Source organism: Tinamus guttatus, unplaced genomic scaffold (assembly GCF_059628265.1).
Source record: "Tinamus guttatus ecotype Peru unplaced genomic scaffold, ASM5962826v1 Tinamus_guttatus_pri_ptg000193l, whole genome shotgun sequence".
Lineage (NCBI taxonomy): Eukaryota > Metazoa > Chordata > Aves > Tinamiformes > Tinamidae > Tinamus > Tinamus guttatus.
The window spans coordinates 970,861-998,675 of NW_028288727.1; the positions used below are offsets into that span (position 1 = coordinate 970,861).

Below are 27,815 nucleotides of genomic sequence, written 5' to 3' on the forward strand. Positions count from 1 at the left end.
GGAGAGGAGCAAAGATTCTCCGTCCCACCTTCCCAGAGAGCTCCAGGAGGACATGGGATAAACACCAAAGTCCCCACCATCTTCTGGGGCAGATGGCGTTGGGCCAGTTTGCCATATGTCACCAAACTCTAATCCTGTTCTTCATGAAGCAACTCAGGATGGGGCTCTCCTCTGTGGACAAATTCTTCTGAAATGCCTGAATGTATTCTTCTGTAATGAAACTTTTCCATGAAGGGTTTCTTTTGGGAAGCTAAGTGGAAAACTATAACACTAATAAGCCATCGAGCTTCCAAGTGATTAAAAGAGCAGAATCCAAATGAATATGCAGTTTAAGTAATCTTTGAGCAAGAGCTATGAGTGTAAAAAGTATTGGCCTAATCCTACAAAACTCACTCTTCCCATAAGATTTCAGCTGACGATATCCAAGAAAACATCAGGATACCACCTCAGCGAACACCTCATAAGAGAGCCTTAAGTCTAATTGTATAGTAATGTGACTGGAAGAGAGAGATCCAAGATTATCTTCACCTCTGTTATCCAAAATACCTCACTATTTCTCACCAAAAATAATATAAAAAAATCTGAAGGGCTTCTTTTTTTATTATTATATTGTCTTGCTGTAATCCTAAACATGAGAAAATACTTATCTGGAACCTAGGGATTATGAGAAAAATAATGATTCAGCCATGGGTACAGCTTCAGTAGGCATTTGATCTTTCAAGCCATGCCATGGCTTTGAGTAGCTTCTTCGGTTTTCATTGGATATTAACGCATGCCCAATTATTTCTTTGAGCTTTTGACATGATCAAAATGATATCAGTTGCCAGCGTATACATACCAATGCTTTGCCTTTTCTTTCTGGTTTAAACAGCTAGTGTATTGTGCCATGTTAATATTTGCATATTGCAGTTGTTAGCAAAATTGTACAATATCAGCAAGAGTAGCACATTCATTGGTTTAGCTGTCTGGCAATACTGTTTAGTTCTGAAAACTAGAAAAAAAAAAGCGCAAATCATATTCTGCATCAACACTATGCTACACTGTCATATTGCAATTTACTGCACCAACCTGTATCACCAATGAGGTTGCATAAAAACAACTTTAAAAAATATTATTCACAATCAAGAATCAATGTGCATACATAGAGATTCAGGGCTCCCCATTTGTTTTTAGTTCTTGTTTTAATTTTAGCAACCAGGAGATTGGCTCTATTAGATTTGTTGTTTTCAATAATAAATAGCAACAGAAAAAAGTTTTAACATTACAGATATCTTTATATAAAGGAAACAAAGGGGGAACGCGGTATGAACCTTGCAGAACATATAACTTCAAAAATAAATGTGTCAAATCTGATTTTTATATACTTAAAATATCTGTACACAGGTTTTCATGTGAGAGCGCTATTCTGTAAAAAATCCACCTCAACCGTTTTGCTACAGCAGCTAAATTTACCTTATTTTCTTAGCTTTTTCATTGCACAGTATATTCAGAGCTCTGTTTAATAATATAATTTAATATGATTTGATTGCAAAACATTGCAGTGATCAGTTTCTCACACAACAAAAGAATCACTCAGTTACCTTTTCAATGGACTATACCATCAAAGAAAACAAACTGAAAAACAATAACGTAGCATCATCATCATGCAAAATACCCTTGGAAACCAACGTTCAGTAACCACAAAGACTTTTTTTTTATACACAAGCATTTTGTCTGAGCATTTGAAGAATTTGACTAGCATTATATATGTGTATTGTGAAGAGAAGGTGATTATTACATCGAAATCAATGTTTTTCTGATAGATGACAAAGTTGAAGAATAAAATATTTTTTTTTAAGTTAAGGTCTCAAGCACCCTTATATTTCTAAATACAGTAGTCTCTCCCTTTTTTTTAATCCAACAATTTACAAACATACCAAAACTTGGCTGACCACCTGTTCTGATTAATTTTGGATATTAAACCACTCATCATAAAGCATGTCAATGCTGATGAACTTCTCCTGAAGATTAGCCAATATTTTCATTTCATTCCACTGGTTTGGACAAAACTGATGTTCAAAGCAGCCATCATGGTATTGGAAAGTATATTGGGGCAGTACTTTTTTTTTTCTATTTTTTTTACATATATATATATTTAACAAATGTTCATGTAAAAGAATATAAGATCTTCAAGAAAATCCAAAGGTTAAAATAAATGAAAATCATATATATATAAGCTATTTTAAGGGGAGCCCTTTTACATGAAGTCATCAATATTACACCAACAAACAAACATTAATCTGAGATTCCCCAATGAAGCACGTACAGAATCCTGTTCGGATGGCATAGATGATGCAGCATTCACACAAATTTAAGGATCTGACACTCCAACATGCAGCCACTCTGGGTGCCTTTATGAGTCTCACAAGGAGTGAAAAGCAGACACGAGCATTACTGTGCTTCTGCTGTCTGAATAGCTGACCCTTTTAAAATGAAATTGAGGCTATTGTTTTGGCCAGACTTGATTAAGTTATGCAGGTTTTGGTTTAACAAGGTCATAACTGGCAGTGTCTGCTGCCAGATAACAGCCAAAGCAGGATGAACTGAATTCCTACCATCGACCACAGCGATGGACTCAGACCAGAGACACCACCGCAGTCGGCTGAATCTTCCTGTTGACAAGAAAAGAAGAAATAATTTAACAACAATTACAAATATATTTCCCCAGAGTAATCTATATTTTAGGCTTAAAAAATTTGAACTATCCTTGAGGAGCCTATTTTGATGTTAAACACATTATTTTTACCTTATATGCCTAAAATAACATCAAAATAGTTCTTGGAAGCTTGTTAATGTTTAATACAAAGAGTGGCATTATTATAATAACTATAAATACTTACAGACTTACTGCAGTCACTTGTGAACTAGACAAGATGCTTACACAATCAAACAAGAAATAATAAAAAATATGCCTGGAAGGGCCTGTAAAACCACATCTATGCTCCTTAGCATTACATCAACTTTGGGATTTTGAGTATCACTTAATTGCAAGGAAAGAGGGAAGAACAGATAACTTTTCAGGGTAAGAAAACAATTACAAGACTATATTCACACCCATTACATCGACAATGTCACACATCAAAACCAACACATTTTACAGATACAGATAAGATCAAAAAGAAGGAAATTCCTTCTCCGTCTCTGATGCTGTACTCCAGTGTGAGAACCTAACTATTCACCATGCCACCAAGGAATCACAGACCTTAGATGATACCAGTCTTTCTCCCCACTCTTCTTTAACATTAATTACTGTTATGGGGCCGTATCTTGCTATAATGCACAGTATCTTTTGCACCATGGACTTACTCATTAGTGTGGGTGAAACACATTTGATACAAGTTCTGGGGTCTTCAAAACCTCTATGTTTTATTGTTTCTCAAGACTGACATAATCTATATTTCACTGCCCAGAAGTCCAGGCAAATGTTCTCTGCTTCTCCAAATCTGAGAATCACAGGCAGCTCTGTGGGCTGAAAACATGACTTTCTATTTGTGTTTGCTCTCTTTGACACCTATAATGCAATGAGACATTTTCCATTTATTGCACCAAGAAATCCAGGGGCTCCAAGGGGGAGACAATGATTAAAGTGGGGAGGGATTTAGGCTTATTAGGAACTGAGGAAACTTTCTGAGCTGTAGCAACATGTGCAGGAAGGGTAGGTTACACCTTTGCTGCCGGAGAGTTGGGCTGTTGGCTCTGAAATTACAGAGGTTGCAAGGGAGGATCTAAAAGAGGAAGCAGAGGAAAGCCAACAGGCAGGGACCCTGCCCTGGTTCAGACTGAGGCAGATGTGACTAATGTTCAATGTGCCTTTGAAAAGACCAGGAGAGGGATAAAATGGTGCAGTCAGAATAAATAAGGAAGGCACCTTTGGATACCAGCAGGTTACTGGCATATCCTTAAGCAAAACTTCCCAGTGCTTTTACATGTAGGAACATGAAAATTAAAAAAAAAGGGGGGGGGGGGGGGGGGAAGGAGGGGGTAATGGAATCCCTGGGGGAAAAAACGTCAGGCTCTTATAATAAAAATGTAATACCAATATTGTACTGCTGACCTCCCCAATCAAAATGATAATATCAGTCAGGACATACTACATGAGATTTGAGAAGCTGAATATAGACTGGATCAATGCACTATCAAGCTGAGATGTGGAAATTGATTTTTTGTATGCAGTAAGTGGCTATGTCCTATAACAAAAAAGAAAAAAAAAAAGTTTTGAATCTTGACTGGTGCACAGGGCCCACTGAAAAATTATTAGCAGAGAGCTGCTCCAAAGACAATTATTCTGTGAGAGATCAGGCCAAACAAATCCAACACAAAAGATACTTAAGCTAAAAAAAAAAGTAATTATGTGAAATTTAGAGAAACAGTAAAACAAACAAACAAACCTAAACACAGAGCACAGGAAAAAAATCTGAAACAAGCAGATGCCCCCCAAAAAACAAGATCCCCATAGAATCCCAAAGGTTGTACTGCATTGGAAGCCCAGGTAAAAGGAATGCCATAATTCAAACAAAACAGAAAACTCTGCATCAGTCAGTCGGGTGATGAAGCAGGCTATCATCGGGTCAGCAATTAAGAAATGAAAAATCTACTGAAGTAAGAACAGCAGAAAACCCCATAAAAATGCCATATTAAATATAAACAGGAAATTGAGAGGGATGATTAAGAATTTGATAACCTCCCTGCGAGGGGAGCAAAATGATGGTAAACAATTTTGAATAAATCAAAAGCAGGAAGTCAGAGAAGGAAGTAGTATAACTGCTGGATGACAGAGGTGCAAAAAATGATCTTGGAGATTATAAGGCTAGGACAGGATTTAGGTAATGTCTTTGTTCCAGTCTGTCAGGATGATGACTTCTGTGTGAGTCCCACCACACCTGACACATCTTTCCAAGAACACAGGTCCGAGAAACTAAGTCAGCTTGAAGTAAATACACGGGAAATAAGAGCACGCAGGCAAATTAGATTCAGCAAGGAATGATAACATTCACCAACAGTCCTGAAGAAACTTGGATGTAAAAAATTATGCAAGTTCTCCTTCTAAAAACAAATAATAATACAATTTAGTCTTAAAGTAAATGACTCAGAGTAGCTACTGTTCTGTATCAATAGTAGCCATTTTCCAGATATGTCTCTGACATCTGTTAGCTTTATTATTTACTTCTATAATTTTGACTCAGGCTTTTTGAGCTGATTGCACTCCTCAAGTTCAAAAATCATAAGGTTTCTAGTCAGCAAAGAAGTCATAACTGAACTTTCCTGCACCAAATTTGGAGTAAGATGCTAGATTTGAAGATGCACTGAACTTTCTGATTTGTTTAGTTTGGCTCCATTGCTTCTTTGCATCTGCATTGTGTCTTGTCATGTAGCTTTATTCCTGTTCTCAACACCTAAAAATAACCCTGTTGCTTCTTCCACCATTAGAAAAAGGCTTATCGGGTACAGATTTCTTCTCACTCCAGTGAACGGTGCTTAGTGCTTCCTCTTGGTACTTAAAACTCTTACCACTCAAATTACACAACAGAGCCACCCTGAAAGAAACAGGCTAGACATAAACATGAAATTTAGTATTTTCCGAAACAGACAGAATATGTCTGGAGAGCAAGTAAGAAGAAAGCTGATGGTCTTAAGGCAAATCTGTGCATAACAGGAAGGGCGAAATAACACCACAGTGAAAACAATATCTGGTTTGGATTCAGACTATATGGATCTCCAGCTCATATACAGCACTCAGCTTTCATGTCATCACCGTGTTAGATCAAATACTGTGTAAATTATACTGATAAATTAACTCTTCCAATATGTATACCTTGTGTGACTGGGGAGGAGGGGTGGTTTCCAATTTCCATTTACTTGCTGAGATTTTTTAGAACTACTTCATGTCTGATGTGCACAATTTTTAACTGCTGTAGTATGGTTAATAGACCTGTCAGATTGAAAAGATTTTACTATCTCCCATCCTCATTATGAAGTCTGTAAAATGACTCATTGCTTCCTAACAAAACAGAATGTCTTGGAAACCTTCATACTGAGGCACCTCCTCAGTATGAATGACAAAGTTAAATCATTCTAGTCAAAAGTACCTATAGTTTACATATATATTTTAAGATATGTATGAAATACACTCTGAACTTCTGAGGCTTATGCACCAATTTCTAAACGGTGTATTTTGTGTGTGTGTGTCCCAATCCAAGAAAAAAGTAGTAGTGGTAAGGAAGATACACTGAATCCTGTCTAAATTAATTCCTCCTCCCAGCCCAGCAGCATACATTGTAATCCTCAATATTCTTGCATGCTTTAACTGTGGTGAGAATCACACACACAAAAATAAATAAATAAATGAGTAGTGGGAGACAGGGGGCAGAGAAAGACTGATTACACACTAATTTACCTAGGTGCACAAGAACCAACCTTTTTATAGAAATGTGTGAAATTACTATTTTGGATGAGACCAGAATCAGCTTCAGTGAAACCTTAGCTTCAAATGGTCTTCAAAATGTCTTATTTGAAGACACCTGCCAATTCTTCAGCTTTAAGAAAGCCTGTAAGCAGTTTCCTGCAAATATTAACCCTAGTCTATCTTATAAAAATCCTTATAATAAATTGGACAGTATCATTTTCACTGTCATCTTCATGTCTGTCAGTGCAATTAGACAACTACTTCCACTGAACCCTTCCAACCCATTACATTAGTTGCTACCACATACACTCAGAAATCCTTGGTATAGGGTGCCTTTTTTTTGTTATCCTCCATATAATATTGCACATATGACTTCTATTCATTGGAAAAAATCCTTTTTACACAGTTGCTTTTTATCAGTAGCATACTAGATATTTCTTGCATTAGTAAGTCACATGTAAAATTTCTTTGGATATTGGAAATGGAGGAGTGTCAAATCCCAGTGTCATCTCTCTCATGTTATGCCTTACGATGACAAATCTAGAGAGGGTTATTTTACAAAATCACACACTGTGAAAATTATTCAGCACTTCCAGGAGAGAAATCAATGTTTTTTTTTTTTTTTTTTTTCAATTAAGCATTCATTGCTAAATGCCAAAACCACACATTCATTGCTAATTATCAAAGTTTGCTGGAAGACAGTATATAATTTCAGATATACATACACACACATAAGTATCTATACATACATATACACATACCTGCTTAAGTGTATACACACACTTGTTACCCCTTAGGAGGCACTCTACAACTATGTAAGTTGTGTCTTGAAACCTGAATCACATAGAATGTATTTGCTGCGCTGCTTATAAGAGGATGAAACAAAGATCTCTGTGCCAAAGAGCCTTTAATCTGAGCTTTGCTATCAGCTGCTACACCTTTAACAAGCGCATACGATAATCGTTTTACACTGCAGAGTAAATACTTTTGTTCATACTCAAGTGATATTTCATTTCCACGTGTGATCCTTCATAAATGTTCTATTCATAAATGTTCTCTCCATCACCTGGACCACACAACACAGCCAAAGCTATACAGATATCCACGGATAGATTGGGGATACATCCCATCCCACCCAGATGCGCAGAGTCATCATGGCACTAATCACCCTCAAAGATCCCGCTGACATCACTGGGAGGTGAGGGAAGTAAAACAGTCCAGAAGGGTAGGAAAACTTGTAGAGTTCTTCCCTTTATTGTAAGATACGGCAAACAAGAAGAGTGTGCAGATACAAAGCAGGAAAAAAAAATGTTCAAGAGGTCAATAAGACCATATTGTTATGCTTGATGAAAAGAAAGAGCTGTGGTTATCGAACCTGATCTGCTGGTTTTGTGTTGGCTTCAGTGATTTTAATAAAACAACATGGATTAACATCCAGTGAAATCCTGTTACCAAAACCTGAAGGTTATTAAAAACAGCACGGATGAACAAAATTATCTATATAACGTTCTGCTGCCAGAAGTCTATCAACTAAAATTATGCGTCAAGGGTTTCCACCTGTTAAGTATTTTAGTTTGCATTCTTGAGCAGGAAGGCTATTATAGGCACTAAGAATTCAGTTCAAGGTAAATCTCTGCTGCTTTGTGTACATTAGGTAGTTACTTTTAACTAAAAGAAGGCTACTTACAAAGTAAACTGCCAAAGTAAGAGTATCAGATGTTAATCTTTTATATTTTAATGTCAAATGCTACTGGTTTGAGGAAGGAATTTTCACCCTTCCTTACTACCTTGATCCATGTCTGTGCAAGTTCCTAGGCTTGATAGAAAATAGATGACACAGAATAAGAAACTTCAGAATTACTCAGTTATTGCTTTTACATAGAAGGTTTTTATTGATATTCATGTAAAAATAATTGAACCTTCTCCAAAATGTAAAGATAATAAATATAAAATTTGTTATGATTTTTACTATTCTACTCCACTAACTGAGGACTTATCTACAGGGTTTTATTTGTGCTTCTCATCGTTAGCCTTAAGATAATAGATATGTTAGTACCTCCCTCTAGTGGTTTTCTGAGTAGTTATATTGATTAGAAGCCCATCCAGCAGAAAAGGTCAAAAAAGTCTCTTTTCTGACCCTTTACTCTCACTAGATAGCAATTATTTTGCATATATGTCACTATCACAGCAGTGCAAGTTCCCAACTATTAAACATAACACAGAGAAAAATATCAAGGTATCAAGGATTTGTTAATATATTTTTGGGAAACCCTGAGTTTTTTCACTAGATGAACATCAGGTTTAACATTTATTCATATATTTCATTAGAAGAAAAGGTCTGTTGCAATTTAATAGGTTTTGGTCTTGATAAATTAGAAAGAAAAACTCAGAATTTTCTTAATTCATAGTTTAACAACCTAATCAATGCATGCTGTTACCTTTTATCATTAATATTTGCACTAAATTGAATGCACAGAAAACTCCTTACTGTTCTCTAGAGCAATGCTGTGGCTATTCTTGCACAAAGCCATCCTCTATGCTTTCCCCAAGTACAACTTTACTTTCCCAGGTATTACACCCTCTTCCCATTGCTTTGTAACTTTGCTTATTCCTATGCCAAAAACTTTTTTTTCTTCTGTTTCTTTTTAACGAGGACAAGGGTTAACAAGGGAAAAAATGTTCTGAAGTCACAAAGGGAAAGGCAAAGACTCAGTTTGCACACGTACGATCGCGAGGCACCAGCCCCAGAAACCCTGCAGGTTCTCTCTATCAGAGAGGCCCTCATATTCTACAGCTCAGATTTATAAGGCTCAAGACATGCTTTTTCATATTTAATTTCTCTTAATATTGCAATAGTAATTTGCTCCAGATTGTTGCTTTTGGGACATGTTTGATTGTGTTTTCTTTTGCTTACTTAGTAAAAAGGTCTGCTAAAGTTTTAAGCCAAGAACAAAACAAAAAATTAGAGAAAGTAACTGACCATCCACACCACATGAAAACTTGCAGAAAAATGAAGATAGGAGCGGACGTCATGGCAGAGGCACGACTCGTTGTGCATATAGGCTGATCCTATTAATAACGGGCAAAGTAGCAAGTAGAGGAAAGGAAAGAAAACACAGAAAAAAAGACATACAAGATGAGATATCATGCAGTTTGCTGGCAGTTAGCAGAGTTAATGTGAAAGCATCCACCCAAGAGCAAGAGATTCACAGCGAATATTGCAAATAAACTTAACCAAAACAGTCCACTCTTACAGAACACATGGCTTACACACTGATCAGCACATCAAGCTAGTGAGCGAGCATTGCACTTTCACACATAATAATACGTGTCTGATGTCTGCAGGATTTGGCATATTTACAATGGCCGAATAGCTTTAGCATAGGTTTTCCACTTTCTTTAATCTTTGGGGTTTAAAAACAACAACAACAACAAAAACACTAACTGCTTGGAATTTTTTAAACAAAACAGCCATGTCAATTATTATGCCTTATTAAAGAAGAGAATATATTGCACCAAAATCTGGTATGCAGCAGTCCCAGTCATGCTATCTCAGCCAAGTTCCCCAACAGTTGTGAGCAATCTTTCCTTTGCAGAAATGGGACCAGGTATTACAAATGCATTTGTAAATAATTAATTTAATAATTTATTTTATATTACTGGAGATATTTCCCTGTTTAGCATTCTCTTTCTTGAAATTTTATTTATTCTTAACAGTTTCAATTCAACAGCATTAAGAGAGAAAGCACATTCAAAATAAATTGCATCCTATCTGTCAAAATTACCATTTTTTCCTCCTTTAAAACTGTTACAATGTATACAAAACAGAGAAGCCTAAACCCAGATGGTTTTGCTGATTTCAGAAAAGAAACAGAGTTTTATACCTGCTAAGAATGAGGCCTAGAATCATTACACATTTGAAGCATTCCAAAGAGAAAACAGCTTTCTCAGCCAGATACCATGGAACCCATAAGTGATACTTGGAACCACTAATAAAATGATTCTCTTTCTACACTATGAATATAATCTATTTGTTTGCCAATGCAAAAGAATTGATCTTGACAGCACTCTGTGCACATCATCAGTTCTACGCTTGCTGATATTTTTTCACTGGACATCATGTGTGAAAGTGCAATGGTTATAGGAAAGGCAGATAAGAAAGCAGCTGTTATTTTTATGTTAATTTATGTTTATGTTTATGTTAATGGGATACTTGAAATAGAGTGACTATGGTCTAGAGTGAATGTTCAGTGATAGGCAGGTTATCAGGTATCGAGGTTCATTTAAACACATATTTCACTGCTCTTCTAAACCCCTTCTGTAACTGTTTTAAAAGATAGTCTGAAAGTCCTACAAGCTCAGTTTTACCTGTTTGGCTTCATCAAAACAGACATCAGGCCCCTTTCGGTATCTAGGCTGCTTCACCATTTCACAAGGATTTGGCCCTTCATCTGTTTCTCTAGTTAAGGAGCATAATTCTTTTCTGTTGCATTTTCAGGATTAACAGTCTGCTTTATCTTTATGGGAAGAGAGAAGCTCTATGATAATTCATGTAGCACTGAAATAAACATTCACAGTTTCGATTTCCTGTCTAAATAAAAGAAAACCAAAGCCAAACAAACACCAGACTAATAGAAATCAAATACTCTTTGTTTGCTGCTGCTTCTATAAAGAAAACTCAGAAAGGCTCAGCATATCTTTGCAAATTCAATTTTCAGAAGCAATATAAAAATAAAAGCTATTTTTAAAGATTTTATATTGCTTTCCCTAATATTTTATAAACATCACAAAAATATTTGATGAAATAGTAAGTCTGCTATAATGTTTCCTTGGGTTGAGTGAGTCACACTATTCATTATTCTGGTAAAATGAAGTAAAAACAGAAAGACAGTTTGGACAAGAAATGGAATGCACTGAAGACAGGGAAATGGCAGCACTGCACCTCAACTAACATGCTATTAACTTCCTGCAAATGCATGAGGTAATACATTAGCTCAAGTCTCTGAGCTCTGCAATTGCTGTTATTTGAACATAAATACTATTGTATATATATGCCATGTGCTATCAAGGCACGTGAGTCGTTGCAGCTCACCTGAAAAACACTTACTTGGCAAACTCTATAAAGCAGTCTTCTGAAAAAACCTGCTTATGTTAAGCTGCATGTTAAGCTTTTTATCAATTCTTCTGTCAGTGGTACACACATTAAATCCAGGTTTGAGTTTTTTTTAAAACCACTAAACACTTTAAAACTCTACTTACTATTTTAATAGCTCTAAGCTGTACTCAGAGCAATCCCATTTGTACAGTAATGGTGGGATGTTAAAGCAAATTTATTGCAGTGAATAGCTGCCCAGTGGAGAAGAAGCCAAGATGGCAGGGAATTTAGTTTTACAGTTCAATGAACTATTTCTGTCTTCATTCAGATTTTATCAGGCTCATCTCCATTTTCCTCTGTGTGGGCCCAGATGAAAGGCAAGTCCAAATGTAGGAATACTCTAAAAAGTCATGCATACAGCCAGGAAAGCAGAGCCTAATAACCATCCAAATAGCACCCAAAGGTTGTTCTTCCTCTTGGTGTGATGTTATACTACATCTGCATTTCACAATGTCTCTTAGCTATAAAAAATGGAGGCTGGCTTAAAACTGCACAGTTGAAATTAAAAAGTGAAATAGTTAATTTAGTCAATATAAGTCCACCCAGTCACGCTGCTTGCCATTTGAGTACATTTACTGCTCTTTGGAAGGTTAAGGCCCCACTGGGAAACACCAGTTATGTTTCCATTTCAAATTTTCATTTTCTGTGGGAAGTCTTTCCATAAATCCAGACAGCAGCAAGTTAATCAAACTGTCACGGACTAAACTCAGTTAGAATATGAGTTGTGTTTTCACAGCTCTGCGATGACAGGGCTGCTGCTTCCACCTCACCATAGCTTCCTTGGCACAATGTGGAAGGATTTCCAGTTGTATTAACGTGACAACAAATGGATTGCTTCTGCCCAAGAGATACTGTTTTCTCTCCCATCACCTGTTTTACTTTCAGGGAGTATGCTGACTCAACTTCCTGACATGACCAAATCTATTCCTGATTATAGTATATATTCTTTCTGTATAATAATCCAAATTATGATTCAATTTTCTCTCTCCTCCATGCTACCCTCAAGAACTCATAGAAGCCATTTGATGTGAATTTCTCCCCACCTAAAGGTGTCTATATTTGTTTTATTGTGTATCCATCACCATTCTCCACATAACCCAGTGGAGAGAACAGGGTAGGGGCATAAATTGGCATGCAGGCACTCTTAACCTCTCATGACCAAACATTCGTTTCTTGGAGTTGTCCCTTTTGTTGTTTCTCCAGACACACATACCTTCCCAGTGCAGAAGAGATGGGGAGAACCAGCTCCATGGCCTTTTGGAAACTTCATTAAGTTACTATGTAGGTTCTCCTCACACAGCAAGCAGCCTTGCTCTCCAGTGCAGTGACAGCTAGTTGGCCATCATCTACAAATATCTGCTGCCTCAGGCACCCCAATGACATGTACGATGCTAATATACACAGAGAAGGGCCGTACTTTTCTCCCAAATATATTCCCATATGCCATAGCCAAGCATCAGTCTACACGACCAAATAACCTGCTCTTAAAGGATACCCGGCTTCTCTGCTTGCATCAGTGGCTTTGGGTCACAGGAGCGGCACAGCAGTTGGCTGTCACTAATAATGAATACTAGATTGGTGTTTGAAATCTTCTCTGCATGATAAAGTCTGGAAGAAAGCCAACAAAAGATATGTTTAAATAGAACAAGGAAACTCGTACTTGGGAGCAACATGTGTTATTGGAGTAAAAAGTAACCCAATTTCAGATTCAATCGGCTGGCTACTGTTGATCTTTTTTTTTGTATTAATGAACAGTGAGAAACATTTATAAAAAAATGTTGTAATTTTTTGACATTTGCATGGCTCTCGCTTTTGACTTATTAGAGGAAAAAATGGAAAAGAGCATAGAATGACTCCAGATGACTGAACTGCAAAACAAAGCCAGTTCAGCATTGATTTTTCCTGTAAGAACACTATAAGAAACACTATAATAATGTCAGGAAAAAAACTGTAAGGAGAGAGATGTTTTAGGATATGTATACAGAATATAGGATATGTATATGTTGTATTTTTGTTTACATGTAATTGCACAAAATGCCTTTTAGTTAGTAAGGTTGTTTTCAATTTCCAAATAGTTGTATCTGCAGCATTATATCTTTAAGCTACTTTAAGCTACTTAAATATACAGATACGACACTTCATGAGCTATCAGTTAGAGGCTACAGGTATTTACTACTATTTCTGGATTTTCAATAAATGAGTTTCATGTATTATTTAAATTACTACTGCCTCTCCAGAAGAGGCAGACAGACCTTCCAGGGAGCAGAGAAACAATCATGATATTTCTTAGCTATTAAGAGAATGTGCTTTAACTTATAAAGGAAGGTAAATTTGGGACACCATAACAGATTAACTGCATTTAATAGATTCTAAGCACATTTTTATAAAGATAGAATCATAGAATCATAGAATCCGTAAGGTTGGAAGGGACCTCTAGAGGTCATCTAGCCCAACCCCCCTGCACACGCAGGGTCACCTAGAGCACGTGGCACTGGACTGCATCCAAGCAGGTTTTTATGATCTCCAGAGGAGACTCCACAACCTCTCTATAAAGCAATGACAGTTACTCTGCCTAGTATAGGCAGATTTTTTATTGCTTAGATGTGAATTAATTGATCATTTCTGCAATTTCACAGATGAGCTCCTACCACTGACTGGGGTACAATGCCAGGACAAAATATGTCAGCTAATTTAATAACAGACCCTGTGATTACGTATCTGGCTGATTTAGCCAGTTTAAATCACTTGTGCCTATTCATTCCTGTCCCCTGGCATTGGTTTTGCAGTATTATAAAAGTTTCATTCTAACATTAAACATCCCCTTGAATAGGCACATGAAGCCTGAAAGATTTATTTTTTAATTACAAACCAAAACTGCACGGTTTGCTGGCTAAGACCCACACTCCTTTTCAGACCTTCGCTGACTTCTTGCATTTTCTTGTCTTCACTGTACTAGCACAGCTATTACAACTAGAAACATGCAGCAATGTTGGACTTAAAATAGCAACAGCTTCACTTGTCCTTTCTTACTTTGCAGAAATCTTTCTAGTTTGCAAATGCATACCAGACTCCACATCTGCACGGAGTATAATACCTGTTTACACAGAATACCACAGGCATCTTTGCTTTTACCATTTTTATACAGTTACATACGAATTTTAAACTGATTTATAATTTTGCTGGAAAAGATGTTTTAAAATGTCTTTAGAATGCCTTTTTCTTGAGGAGGGAGGGTATCCTCTTTAAAAAATCCATCAATTTGGTTACTCAAAGTGGAATATATTTCCCAGACTTCTAACAATAACCTCAGAGACTGATGAACACCGAAGTGGATATAGTCTTGCATCTGCTGTTAAATTTTCAGCATTGTTGAGTACAAGGTGAAACTGAAGTTTAATAGTATGAACTTGTAGTTAGTCTATTAAAAATTTCAATATATAACCGGATTAATAAGAATCACCTCCTGAATATTTCAGAACTCCTGTAAAATAATAGACTAAAATAAAATGAATTCTTATAGAAATAAAATATATTTTCATGAAGTATATAAAAAAACATATATAATGAAAGAATTTATATATGAAGACCACTGGAAAACAAGAATTAAAATAAAATATTTCTTAGCTAGTCCAGTTACTATTCAGATTTATTCTAGCACAAATAGAAGATGAGATTTATTCTAAGACAAATGTAAATGAGAAATGCAGTTTATCCTTTTACTCCCTTTATACTTCTTTTATAGACTTCTGTCTTGCTAATGTAAATTTGATATAATTGATAAAAATGTATTTTTTTGTTCTTGTAGTAGCGGGATTAGCTCTTCTGACATAAATGAGTGTCCACAAACTATTACTTATATTGAATATACTTTACCTGGAGCAGTTTATACAGTCTACAATGCCACTAAAAGATTTATCATCATTTTCAAAGAAATACTGAGTTTGCTCAGTGATGCAGCTTGTTTTAGGCAGGGCAGCACCAAAATCATCATCTTCCATATCAGCTGGCAGAAAGAAGAAATTAAATAAATAAGTAAAAGAAATTAAATGAATAAGTAAAGGTATTTTAGAATTACAGCTGCAATGGGGAGACCCAAAATGGCCCCCATCTAGTTTCTTACCTTCTACTTGACTCAAAGTTGACTCTTTAACATTGTCTTGACTTACCTGCCTCAAGAAAACGTGGAAAAGTCAGGCTCAAAAACAGCTGCTGCAAGAGAGACCTGAACACAGAAAAACAATATATTTGTAACATGATCTTTGTCAACTATGTATTTTACTGGCCCTCAAAGAAAATGACCTGATTTAGATACTTCATACTGGTTATGGCTCGTTAAGTTGCTGTGAAGGAGATGAATACTGGTATCACAAGTTTATTATAAAGGTTAGCACTGCACTGGTGACTTTTAAAATCATCTCTGTTCTTGCTCTTAAAGTATGGACTAAATTTTCTTCCTAGGTGCTGGCAAAACATTTACACTTACAGACTGTCATTTATGTCAAGTTATTTTTCTTCATTCGTGATCATGTTTCTCCTATTTTATTTACGCAAAGCAAGTACTGGCTTGGCTCATGCACAGCTTCCTTTTACCCTACCAACCTGTCAAAACAGGAGCTGCTAGTTAAGCTTTTCCATCCATTACTTTCTTAACTTGTAAGTCTTTGTCTTAATGTTTTAGGCTCTGCTGCTGCCTTCAGAAATGACCTAACCTCTTCCCATTACATTCAAGTCCAATATATATACCTCAGGTGGAGGGGAGCATATGGCTCTATTCAACCTCCAGGTTTATTTACTTTTCTTCTAAGCTAGGGTAATATATGTCTAAAAAAGTTGAATCTGTCTGTCATCTTCCCAGCTGAGCTATAGCTGGAAGGAGCTCTAGAGTCATTCCCGCAGACTTGCATCATCAGATGGAGAGTGGGCCAGTCTTGAGAAGAGACAGAAAGCCATGCGAAAGCAATTCCATGTGCTGAGAGAGGACAGTAATCCTTCCCCAGCCCTTACGCAGGCTTTGCCGCAGCATTTCCAGAGAACAAGCTAAAAGGCAGCCTGGGAGATCGGTGTCAGATCTTCTGAGTTGAAAGAGCACGAAGGGAAAATGCTATGCACTCGTTTAACCAAATGCTGCTGTATCCCATATAAACTTTGCAAATTATCACTCACTTTTTAATTCCATACTGTGGCCTGAAACACTATAGTCTTCTTTAAGCTGTTTTCTCTTATTTCTCTGCATTTGCTTTTGCCAGGTGCCTCACCAAAGCCATTTCTGGTCTGTCCTGTTCACTCTGCTTACTTAATGGCCTTCTCTGCCTGCTTCTGACCTAGACTCCATTAGAAACGTCCATAGAAATACTTTTATGTGGTACTTTCAAGTTAAACATCACGTGGAACAAACCTCAGGTCTAAATTGAGTCCAGACCACTGTGTCTGACTTGAACACCGCTAAACTAAAGTTTCTCTGCTTGAGAAGAGCTCAAGTTTCCCTTCTGGACTAGTGCCCATCTTTTTTTTTTTTTTTTTTTTGAGGTTTGCTCCTGTTTCAAGAAAACCAAGACCATAGCTGTTGCTGTTAACAAAATGTAACCAACAATAAAAAACAACAAACAGTTCTCACAGTGCTATCTGTGAGATAGCCATTAAATATTTGTTCAGCTGCTACACATTTTAACTCTTAAATCTAGGAAATGGGTAATTTATTCCAGCTTGGCAATTATTACAAAAAATAAGCAGAATGAGACGGCCTCCAAGGTAACAATTCACAGCACTGCACAAGTACCACCCCATGCTCAGCAAGTTACAGTCCCGCTTGGGGTTAAGTAAGTAGCTGATCTACACGGCTCTGAAACAGGCAAATTATTTCTGTGGCTAAGATTAATTATGCATGAAGTCAAGTCAAAAGAAAAGTTTTTATGTGGCTCTTTAGTGTTAAGATGCACCAAGCATTGTCAAAGATAAATTTAATACTCACAGAATCATAGAATGCTTAAGGTTGGAAGGGACCTCTAGAGGTCATCTAGTCCACCCCCCTGCACACGCAGGGTCACCTAGAGCACGTGGCACAGGACTGCATCCAAGTGGGTTTTGAAGATCTACAGAGAAGGAGACTCCACAACCTCTCTGGGCAGTCTGTTCAGTGCTCTGTCACCCTCACTGTCAAGAATTTTTTCCTTAAGTTCCTGTGGAACTTCTAATGCTTTAGTTTCTGGCCATTTCCTCTAGTTCTGTCAGTGGCCACCAGTGAAACGAGGCCAGCACCATCCTCCTCACTGCCTCCCTTGAGGTACTTATAGACACTGATCAGGTCTCCTCTCAGTCTTCTCTTCTCCAGGCTGAACAGGCCCAGCTTCCTCAGCCTCTCCTCATAGGGCAGATATTCCAGGCCCTTGATCATCCTTGTGGCCCTGCGCTGGCCTCTCTCCAGCAGCTCCACATCCCTCTTGTACTGTGGGGCCCAAAACTGGACACAGTACTCCAGATGTGGCCTCACTAGGGCTGAGTAGAGGGGCAGGATCACCTCCTTCCACCTGCTGGAGACGCTCTTCTTAATGCACCCCAGGATCCCATTGGCCTTCTTGGCCACGAGGGCACACTGCTGCCTCATGGTCAACTTGTCGTCCACCATGACGCCCAGGTCCCTCTCTGCAGAACTGCTCTCCAGAAGGTCGGTGCAGCCTGTACTGGTGTCTGGGGTTATTCCTCCCCAGGTGCAGGACCTTGCATTTGCCCCTGTTGAACTTCATGAGGTTTTTCACTGCCCAGTTGTCCAGTCTGTCCAGGTCCCTCTGGATGGCAGCGCAGCCCTCTGGGGTATCAGCTACTCCTCCCAGTTTGGCATCATCAGCAAACTTGCTGAGGGAGCACTCTGTGCCTTCATCCAGGTCATTGATGAATAAATTGAACAGGACTGGACCAAGGACTGACCCCTGGGGGACCCCGCTAGCTACAGGCCTCCAACTAGACTCTGCACCGCTGATCACCACTCTCTGGGCCCTGCCATCCAGCCAGTTCCTAATCCATCTCACTGTCCACTCATCTATCCCACACTTCCGGAGCTTGCCCAGGAGGATGTTGTGAGGGACGGTGTCAAAAGCCTTGGTGAGGTCCTCCCCTCATCTATCCAGCTGGTCATTCCATCATAGAAGGCTATCAGGTTAGTCAAGCAAGATTTCCCCTTGGTGAATCCATGCTGGTAAAAAGCACTAGGACATATTATGAGAGCATCAAACAAAGTGCTTTTTTTATATTACAGGTTTTTTGAGTAAAGAAAAAGGGAAAATTTGAAACAAAATGTGAACAGCATTGTGGGATATTTTACAGAATCTTACATATATAAGGCAATACATTATGGTTTCAAAAAAAAAACAGCAAATAATTTATGTGGGAACCCTTAATTAAATGTGCAGCCAAACAAAGTATAGGTTATCTTGCATTCTGAACTAGACTTTACACTTGCTATTGCCTGTATGCATTCAGATAACTGAGGAGCAAACACTGATTTTCTTAAGATTTCTTACAAGAAGTGAAAGAAAGTGTTCTGAAATAGGAACAAATAATTCTGAAAATAATAATTTCATCTGAATCGTCACACCAGTCCATCAGACTTGGACAAATATGTCATCCAACTTACTTCCTGAAATGTCAGAGCATATTGGCTCTGATTGGCAAGAACAGTTTAGGATATGATTGTAGACTAAATATTGAATTTTCAAGGGAGTTTGGGGACTTAATAGCTAAACATTAAAAAAAAAAAGAGAGAGAGAGAGAGATTAACCCAGTCTATAACACTGAATAACTGTAGTTTTGATATATAGCTTTCATAAACGCTTACCAGGCAGCTGCTGAAGCCCACCATCCTAAATGCAAAATATCTGTTATTGTAGGCTGGGAAAAAAAAAGAACAAAGATTGTGTTATTGGCACAGACACCTGCACACTTTCCAAGGAATGTCACTAACCTCACAAGGGCCTACTGACCACGTAAGCAGAACGAAGTCCAGCTCCTTGTTTTGGTTCTTCTTCTGGATCACAGACAGACTGATAGTCGTAAGACTTGTTGAAGGCATATAAGGACACGTTAATGAGGTTTCGCATCAGGCCAGGGTCAATTTCACCAAAGAATCTTCCAATCTGGTGTGGGAAAGTACAAGGAAATAAGTTAGAGCACTTCTGGATACCCCTTTTATATGTGTACAGAAGGAAAAAATAAGTTAACAGCTTTGAATTCTTTTCACTAATTCATTTCTCAAGGAAACTCATTCGGTTGAGTCCGTATATCTGTTGTATATATACTGCCTGTATATATGTTTCTGTCTGATCATTTCTCTCACATTACCTGGGAGAGAACGTTTAACATCCAAATTACATGATTACTGATCAAAGTCTACAGTTAAATCTCTGCCCTGCAACAAAGCTTAGGACCAAGCTTGAGCACTGGCATGTGATTACCCCTATCTATAGCATTTTTCTTTCTTAATTCAGACTTTTTTTTTCCAATCTCGGACCCATTTTTCCAAGTTCTGGAGAGCACAATATATCTACATGAAACATCTACTCTTAGGCCAAGCTGAGAGTGATTTTTACCGTACTTAAAAATATCCATACCTGTTGGGTATACTCATCTCGATTTGACATCAAAAGAAATCCACCATCATCAAGGATAACACAGTCCACATGCTATTATAAAAAAGTAAAAACATGTTTTTTTCAGGAGAGATTCATAACACAATCTGTGAGAAACACTTGTTTATTCAACACTTCTGAAGTATCTTCCGATCTGTGTGGCTCAGGCTAAATTGCTAAGGGCCAACATTAAATTATAAGAAGCAGCATTATCAGTTTTACAAATGTTTGTACAGATCAAAGCTTCATTGTGGCTTAATTTCAAAAGCTGTTTTGTAAAGTCTTTGTTAGCTCTAGGAGTGCCTTATTAAACCTCACAGTATTTGAGTCTTAACTCAGAATAATGGAGTACAACTTCTGGTGTGCTTTCAGCCACGCTTAAAGACCTTTCTTCTCCATTTGCAGCTTTTAATGGCAGAAGTCCTAAATGCAGATTCCCTACTTAATATTCACTGTTGTTTTCACATTTCTTGCCCAGGTTGGCAGTGGGGTTCAGCTGGCTGTTTTGTGCAGGAGTGGGAAGACCACTGGCCACTCGTACTTTGCATGTGTAGAACATCCTTGTAGACAAGGGATCACAGGGACACTGGTGATACCACGTAGACAACCTCCCCCAGTGCTCTTTTTGCTATAACTCCTGCATTTTACACTCATTCTTCAAACCCCTTGAAACTTTTTTGTTTTTTCAGTTTCAAGACCTCAGCAGAGAAACCTTTTAAGCACATGGCTGAACCTCATACTGTGACAGCTCTCCTGAGTGCTAGCAGAGTTATGAGATCCCAAATCCTGAACGATCTGAAAACAGGAGAAAGGAAGATGACTCATAACTGTTGAAGGGTACAACAGGTACTTTGGTGCTTTTCAGTTTGCAATTATCTTTATCCAAAGTACTCTTTAGCTTTTTTTTTTCTTTTTTTTTCTTGTTTTTACTCATTCCTTTTCCTTGCAATTCACCTTTTGCTTTGAAAATTACTGTTATTTTTTTCATGTTTTTTCTTCATATCATTCTTTATTGCCTCTACTCGTTATATTGTTTTTTTCTTCTCTGTAGTTCTCATAACATTATAGCAATAAGTTCTGCAACAGCCATTCTATCTGACTGTTTCCCCTTTTATTCCCTCCTAATCTTCATTTTTCTTAACACACAAATGATCATTTTTTTCATAAACTGACTTCTGATTATAAATTTCAGAAAACATCATGATAGAAGAGTGGTCTTAGATAGGTCTAGACAGCATAGGAGTGATTTTTAATCATCTGCCAGGTATTTATAAACTAAATATACTCTTACCATACTGTTTCTTTCACAGCCACAGATTTCACTGTTGCACTAAAAAACACAAGCACAGACATTTTCAAAAAAACTTTCAAACAAAACTGCATTTCTCAGAAATGTTTAGTGATCAAGACAAGACCAAGTGATCTGATTTTCAGTATCTATGTTCTATGTCTTAATCCACCTCATAGAGCTTGTGGGAGGAGGAAGGCTTGTGTATGTGCAATTTGTTGTGAAGCATCTGTGTGAACGACTTGCCTTCAGTAATTAGCAACAGCACAATCCCTTTCACTGACTCGTTGCTATGTTTTCCTTTTTGACAATACTTGCTATATAGAGACAAATAGATTTTAATGTATTACAGTTCAGGGGACTTGTCAGGAAGTTACTATTGGGAATATAAAATGGAAGCAAGAGAACATGTCCATTTGCCTGTTTTGGGGATGCAAGAGAAGACTAGAAAACACATGGCCACACTTCCTTTTTTTTGACCATAAAGAGATCAGCAAGTTTCATGAATCCTAAAGCATGTAAATCCAATAAGATTAAGAAGTTCCCCACCTTCTGTTTGCTTCTGTGGTTCTGTTCACTAATATTTCTCTCTTTTTCTTGCAATACATATTCACAATACATATAGACACATTGACCGTTTCCTTGCATTATGTCCGGAGCTAACCAACTACCAGATAGTTCTGCAGTCACTCATCCCAAATTCATTCTGAGACACTACTCTCTCTTTCTCAGATGTGTGTTTTGTCCTTAGGTGCTCTGATATTGCAGTCAATGCATTTGGCTCACCAGCTCTAATTTCTGCACCGGCCCCACAAATGGATCGATTGCATTAGTATATCAGAAACTGAGGAGCCGAGCCCCATCCCACTGTCCCATAATCATCTCCATTTTGGGTCTCTCCTTTCCAAACGTGTTTTATTCCACCATTATTCCAAAATAATTCCTTTTTTTTTTTCCCCTTCTTTTTTTCCTTCCCATTTCCACCTAAACTTCAGATTTAAGGAATGAAAGGGTTAAGCATCTGTTTCATTAAGTTCTGTTGAAATGTCGTGACATTGCTTGTAATATAAATGCTCACTAGTAACTACTTTATATACCCTTAATATTCTATATGAATAGGTTTATTTTTTCCAGTTTTTTGAAACCAATTCTTCTGAAGATTTTATTTACTGTTACAGGGAGTCTGCTGACTAGAATATGTCATTTTTCTTTGTCTTTATCCATCTACTATAATTATGAAGGCAAGACATACAAAATACAGCCTGTTTCAACATAGATTTTTTTTTGGTGCATTTGAATAATTTAAATCCCACAACTACTTGGCAACTATGCAGCAGTGCGACTCTGGCACAAAAAGCTGCTAGACCTATTTGCATCTGAAGCTTTGAGAAATGCAAATAAAGTTCAAAAAAGACTTGGTCAATTGCTTACCAGGCTTTTGATTGTGGTTTTTGTGAAATTTTCCATCCAGCTTGTTGCGTCAATTTTTATTCCAACAACTAAGAAGAAATACATAAAAGTAATTTTTACTAAAATGAAAAAAAATAGGTAACTGTAGAATCCAAAGGAAAAAAAAAAGTAGAAAATTCTAACTTCTTACACTGGAAAAAGAATAAAATTAATTTCGCTCAGTTACCTGATCACCAGGGCCCTTCATGAGACTAATAAATTAAGTATTCTTACTGCAACATTGCCAGAAATGTGGCTGGATTTTCACTAGTAAAAATAGAACAGTCTCAGCGAATTCGGTGTTGTATGAACTGAAGCTCCTTTGAAATCTCAATTAAAATTCTAACTGACCCCACTGTGGCGCAACAACAAAACAACCCCTGTATTTAGCATTTCAGCACCATTCTCCCTTACCTGCAGGTTTCAGAAGCTTCCCATTAATTGTTATTTCCACAGCCTTGCTTACCATTATCCCTGTCTCATAGCTATTGGCACCGCTTTCTGAGAGGAGAAAAAGAAGGGGGGAACAATAAAATAAAAAAGGAGGTTAGCATGATAAGCATGAAACAGAAAGCTCTTTCTCTGAAACTGAAAATAGTGATTGTTCAAATATCTGCTATCAATCCCCAAAATCTTTTATTTGAAAACACTAGCCCAGTTGTGTTTCTTGTTATCACCTGCAATAGCTCAGACCACTAACATCTGGGTGACCAAGAGGAATAATTATGTTTATTTTTCTTCATTCATTTTTCGCACATGGTTTCACGACTTCATACACTTAGTGCAGCCTTTTTTTTCAGTAAACAAAGCCATGAATAACTTTACATGTGAGCAGCTCTATTAAAACTGGAATCGGAGCCAGAGATTTTATCACGCCGGCGTCTGTGTATTTTTCAATAGAGAGCACACTGACACCACTCCCTAGCTGACAATTACTACTTTGACAGACTTCAGCCTGTTTTCAGCACTACTTAGTATGAAAAAGCAATTTTAAAACACATTCCCTCAAGGTCTCCGATGAACAAGGGCTTCAGGGAGTTTATTCAATTATCTTGTTAATATTTTAATTTTTTAAAAGAAGAAAGTAATAAATAAATACAAAATAACAATATGGAAAGATCACATGTTTTAAGAGAGGACTAAGTCATTTGTGGTGGTATCTGCTTTTGGAGAGCTTGGCAAGGTTAATGCTGCCCACATCACGAATGAGCCTCCTCTTGCTAATACACTTATGATTGTGCATATATAGGTTTTAAATCTCACAGCAGGGCAGAGAAATCATTTTTGGCAAATAACGCTGACTGACTGGAAATAGATTTTGGAAGCAAAGGTTTAGACAGTGTTGGTCTCCCTGAATGCAGTGTTTTTTCCCTTCCTTTACAACAATTCTGCCAAAACATCTGTAGAAACCACTGGTCCAGGATAATAAATGAAAAATCTGCATATCCTCTTGGCTTTGCTAATTCTAAGCATATAGGGACATCAGAGTGGATATTATTTCCCTTGTTTAATGCCCTTCTGGGTACTTTTTCTGTCATACTGAGTGATGTTCCAGCTTTGTTTTTCTCACAAAGTGTCACGCTTTATAACTGTAACCTTGGTCAGTGAGTTTAACGGGCAAGGAAACGCCCTACAAATGTACTTACATTGGACCAACTAGCTGTGAGAATTTCAAAACAGTGAGGACTTACTGTTGTAGTACGGAGCTGTGAAAATGTAGTTGTCATTATCTAAGCTCCGTTTATAGAAGCTGACTTCGTAAGTTTCAGCATTTTCCAACCAATCTTCTCCTGCCCTATTTATGAAAAATTTTAATTAAAAAATAAACAAAAATGAGTAAAGAAATGTATTTAAAAAGGAAATATAGCTTCTAAGTAAAATTGTGCTGCATGAGGTATTTATGTTTCACAAGTGAAAATAATATTAGATTTATTCATAGTAGTCTTCAAGATTTATTCATAGTAGTCTTCAGCTGATGCTTAGATGACTGCATTTTGTAAAACTCTCAGCTTTCATCGATTTAGCAGCTAGGTACAATTAATAAAACAAGCTTATTGAAAAAAAATAAGGAAAAGAATATTCTTGGAACAACATGGACCAAACCTCCTGCTTTTCAGATACATCTAAACAAATACAACTGCAGCATTACTTGGAAGAAAATAAAAGCGAACCTTTATACCACATACTGTCTCTTAAGAAATTTGAGAAATTAAGAAATATGAAAAGATTTTATACTATTAATGATAACAAAACAAAAATAAACTGATTTGGGGAGAAAAATCCATTGGGAATCCCTCATTTTGATGAAACGTACAAAATAACCTAACAAAATACATACATTTGCCATATACCATAGATACATTTACCATACATATTGCCATATATATGTGAATACCGGTACCCACTGATTGAAGCTGAGTGTTTAGCTGATAATATGAACCCTTTCATAACCCTCTTTTTCACTCTGTGATAAGGCCACATTTTTTTTAAAGCCACATTCTTCTCCCTGGAACTCCTTGCACCCGATGTTCTGCTCCCCACAGTTTAAAGGAAATCGCCTGTGGCTCTTGGACTTTAGCACTCTGTCAGGCAGGAACACACTTGGGAACAACCAGGGGGTAACACAAGTACCTTTCTCCACAAGGAGCTCTTTTTACTACTGCTCACTTCACGCCCATGAGAAACTTGGATTGCAATGGCATGCTTTGGATGCGAGGAAGCGGTGTGGGGTACGTACACACTAACCACACCCTGAGACCATACCCTCCACTGGCACTACTAACAGCAGCAACTTCTAAGCACAGGTATCCCATACATTAAGTTGTATCATTAACATTTCCTCTGTCACGTTCTTCCTACAATCTCAGAATATATATATATATATATATATGTATATGTATATATTTATATGTGTGTGTGTATATATACATGTGTATATATATTTAATAGCAACTCTATAGCTAGCTAGAATTCATAGTTGATGCTACACCAGAAGTGGTGCTATAGATTTCTCTGCATAAGTGTCAGCATCCATCAGCATGTAAACCATAAGGGTTTATAAGGCAGTCTGGTAAATCAGTGGGGGGAACTTTGAAAGTAAAATTCACCCCTATTACATAAACAGAGTTTCTGGAGTACTTCCCTATTTTGTATAGGAGAATATGGTGAAAAAACAACTTAAAGAGTTTCTGTGAAAGCGCCTTCGAGATTCCCAGTCATTCCAGTCATCTGAGATTTCAAAATTCATCTTCATACTATATTGTTTTATAATAGATTCTTACCTTTTGGGGAATACTCTAGTAATTCCACCATCCGTAACAACAAATTGTGCAACAACTCCATTACTATAAATAAAAATAAGAACTACAATTAAAACTACTTGAAATTCTTACAAGTTCCCATGTCAATGGTTGCCATTTAACTACATAATTATGAATTAAATCTCTGCCCTGTGTAAAAATGGTTTGTATACATTATATATCTATGTGTAAATGCTACTATTTTAGTAAATCACCAGAAATAATTTGATTTTCAAACTAATTCATAAAAAAATCAAAACCAATGAAAATAATACTTACAAAGACAGCTTACTCCAGTAATGTTGAGCAAGATCATTTGTAAATCCTGCATCCAGCAAAACTCTAATGATCATATCAGTATTACCTAGCAAAAGAGTTAAGACAGCTGAAACAGTCTGACATTGAGTTTTATTAAATTGTTAAAATGAGATGTGAAGTCATCAAGATGCTACTGCCTCTGAAAATTGGGCCACTTCTCTCAGATTAACTTCAAGTTGCTTCAAGTACTTACTGTTAAATGGACCATTCTGGAAATTGCTGGCTACATTTAAGCTTTTCCCTCATTGTTTTCACTAAAAGAATAAATTCTTTTTTTTTTTTTTTTTTTTTTTTTGCATTGTAGGAATAAGCAAATTACTTAAGGGAAAAGGTCCCAATTCTGTAAGGCCTCTGGATTGAATTTGGAGATTAAATCATTTTTAAATCATGTTTTCATTCAAACTTTCGTCATCCCAGTTTCTCAAAGCACGTAATTAAACAACACTTAATTCTTACTTTAAGTACGAAACTTGAGATAATTTGACTACAATATACATTTATTTTACTCAGTTACGTATTGGCGTCTGAAAAATATATTGTCATTTACCCAAAAACGGGCACAGGGAAATAAACTAATTTTGGATAAATAACTCAGATAAATTTGTTCTTTTTAAGTAATTTTGAACAGAAGGTCTGAGTCAGTGCTTCTCAAGGGTCCTTCTCAGCACCACTTTGCATGAGAAAGTTCTTAGAAAGGTCAACTAAGAAAGTATATTAAGATTCATTTTATTGCTGTGGAAAAATGAGAGTAAAGAAGCAAAAGCAGGGCCAAACTGGAACTGGGCAACGTAAAGGAAAATTCTGGCACTTGGACTTCCATGGCACAGAGCACATCCGTGTCACAACCATGACTGGAAGGTACAGCTCAAATCTGATCTAGGCAAAACTCCAAGAGCTCTGCCCTGCAGAGAGGACTGAAATCTCCTTCTGGGAAAGATAGAAACACACAAAGAGAGACTTTTCACTTTCGCATGGTACAGATCCATGATGTGCCCTGGGTTTTACCCTGAGTTTCCGATTCCAGGAAACTCAGACTGAATCTTTCATTAAAAAAATGCAAATTCAAACTGCTTTCCCAGAATAAATTGATGAATACAGTATTTTGGTATTAAAAAGTTTTGCAAGCCCTAGCAAAAATGGTTTGTGGTAAAACCAAATGAAATCTAAATGCTTAAGCATGCTATACACAGAGCTAGCTCTGATCACAAGCTCTGATCTACCAGCATGAGACACTGCACGTTAATTT

General features: G+C 37.2%; 1 protein-coding gene across 3 annotated transcripts in view; it reads right to left on the reverse strand.

The window, feature by feature from the left end:
• Positions 1 to 664: 664 nt before the first annotated feature.
• The window catches only part of CACNA2D1 (calcium voltage-gated channel auxiliary subunit alpha2delta 1), a 341,896-nt gene continuing 314,745 nt past the window's right edge, over positions 665 to 27,815 (reverse strand). For 2 of the 3 annotated variants that reach the window (XM_088523514.1, XM_088523511.1), the window contains exons 25-38: positions 26,531 to 26,615; positions 26,234 to 26,296; positions 24,644 to 24,747; positions 23,367 to 23,453; positions 22,935 to 23,002; positions 21,507 to 21,545; positions 20,198 to 20,269; positions 19,571 to 19,723; positions 19,426 to 19,478; positions 15,764 to 15,819; positions 15,471 to 15,600; positions 13,093 to 13,205; positions 10,811 to 10,893; positions 665 to 2,651 (exon numbers count right to left, since the gene is read on the reverse strand). In XM_088523514.1, coding sequence (XP_088379640.1) covers positions 2,535 to 2,651; positions 10,811 to 10,893; positions 13,093 to 13,205; positions 15,471 to 15,600; positions 15,764 to 15,819; positions 19,426 to 19,478; positions 19,571 to 19,723; positions 20,198 to 20,269; positions 21,507 to 21,545; positions 22,935 to 23,002; positions 23,367 to 23,453; positions 24,644 to 24,747; positions 26,234 to 26,296; positions 26,531 to 26,615 — 1,223 coding nt within the window. In that variant the 3' untranslated portion in view covers positions 665 to 2,534. Of the gene's footprint in view, positions 2,652 to 9,422; positions 9,512 to 10,810; positions 10,894 to 13,092; positions 13,206 to 15,470; positions 15,601 to 15,763; positions 15,820 to 19,425; positions 19,479 to 19,570; positions 19,724 to 20,197; positions 20,270 to 21,506; positions 21,546 to 22,934; positions 23,003 to 23,366; positions 23,454 to 24,643; positions 24,748 to 26,233; positions 26,297 to 26,530; positions 26,616 to 27,815 lie in introns of all 3 variants that reach the window. The other variant, XM_088523513.1, reaches the window with a different exon arrangement.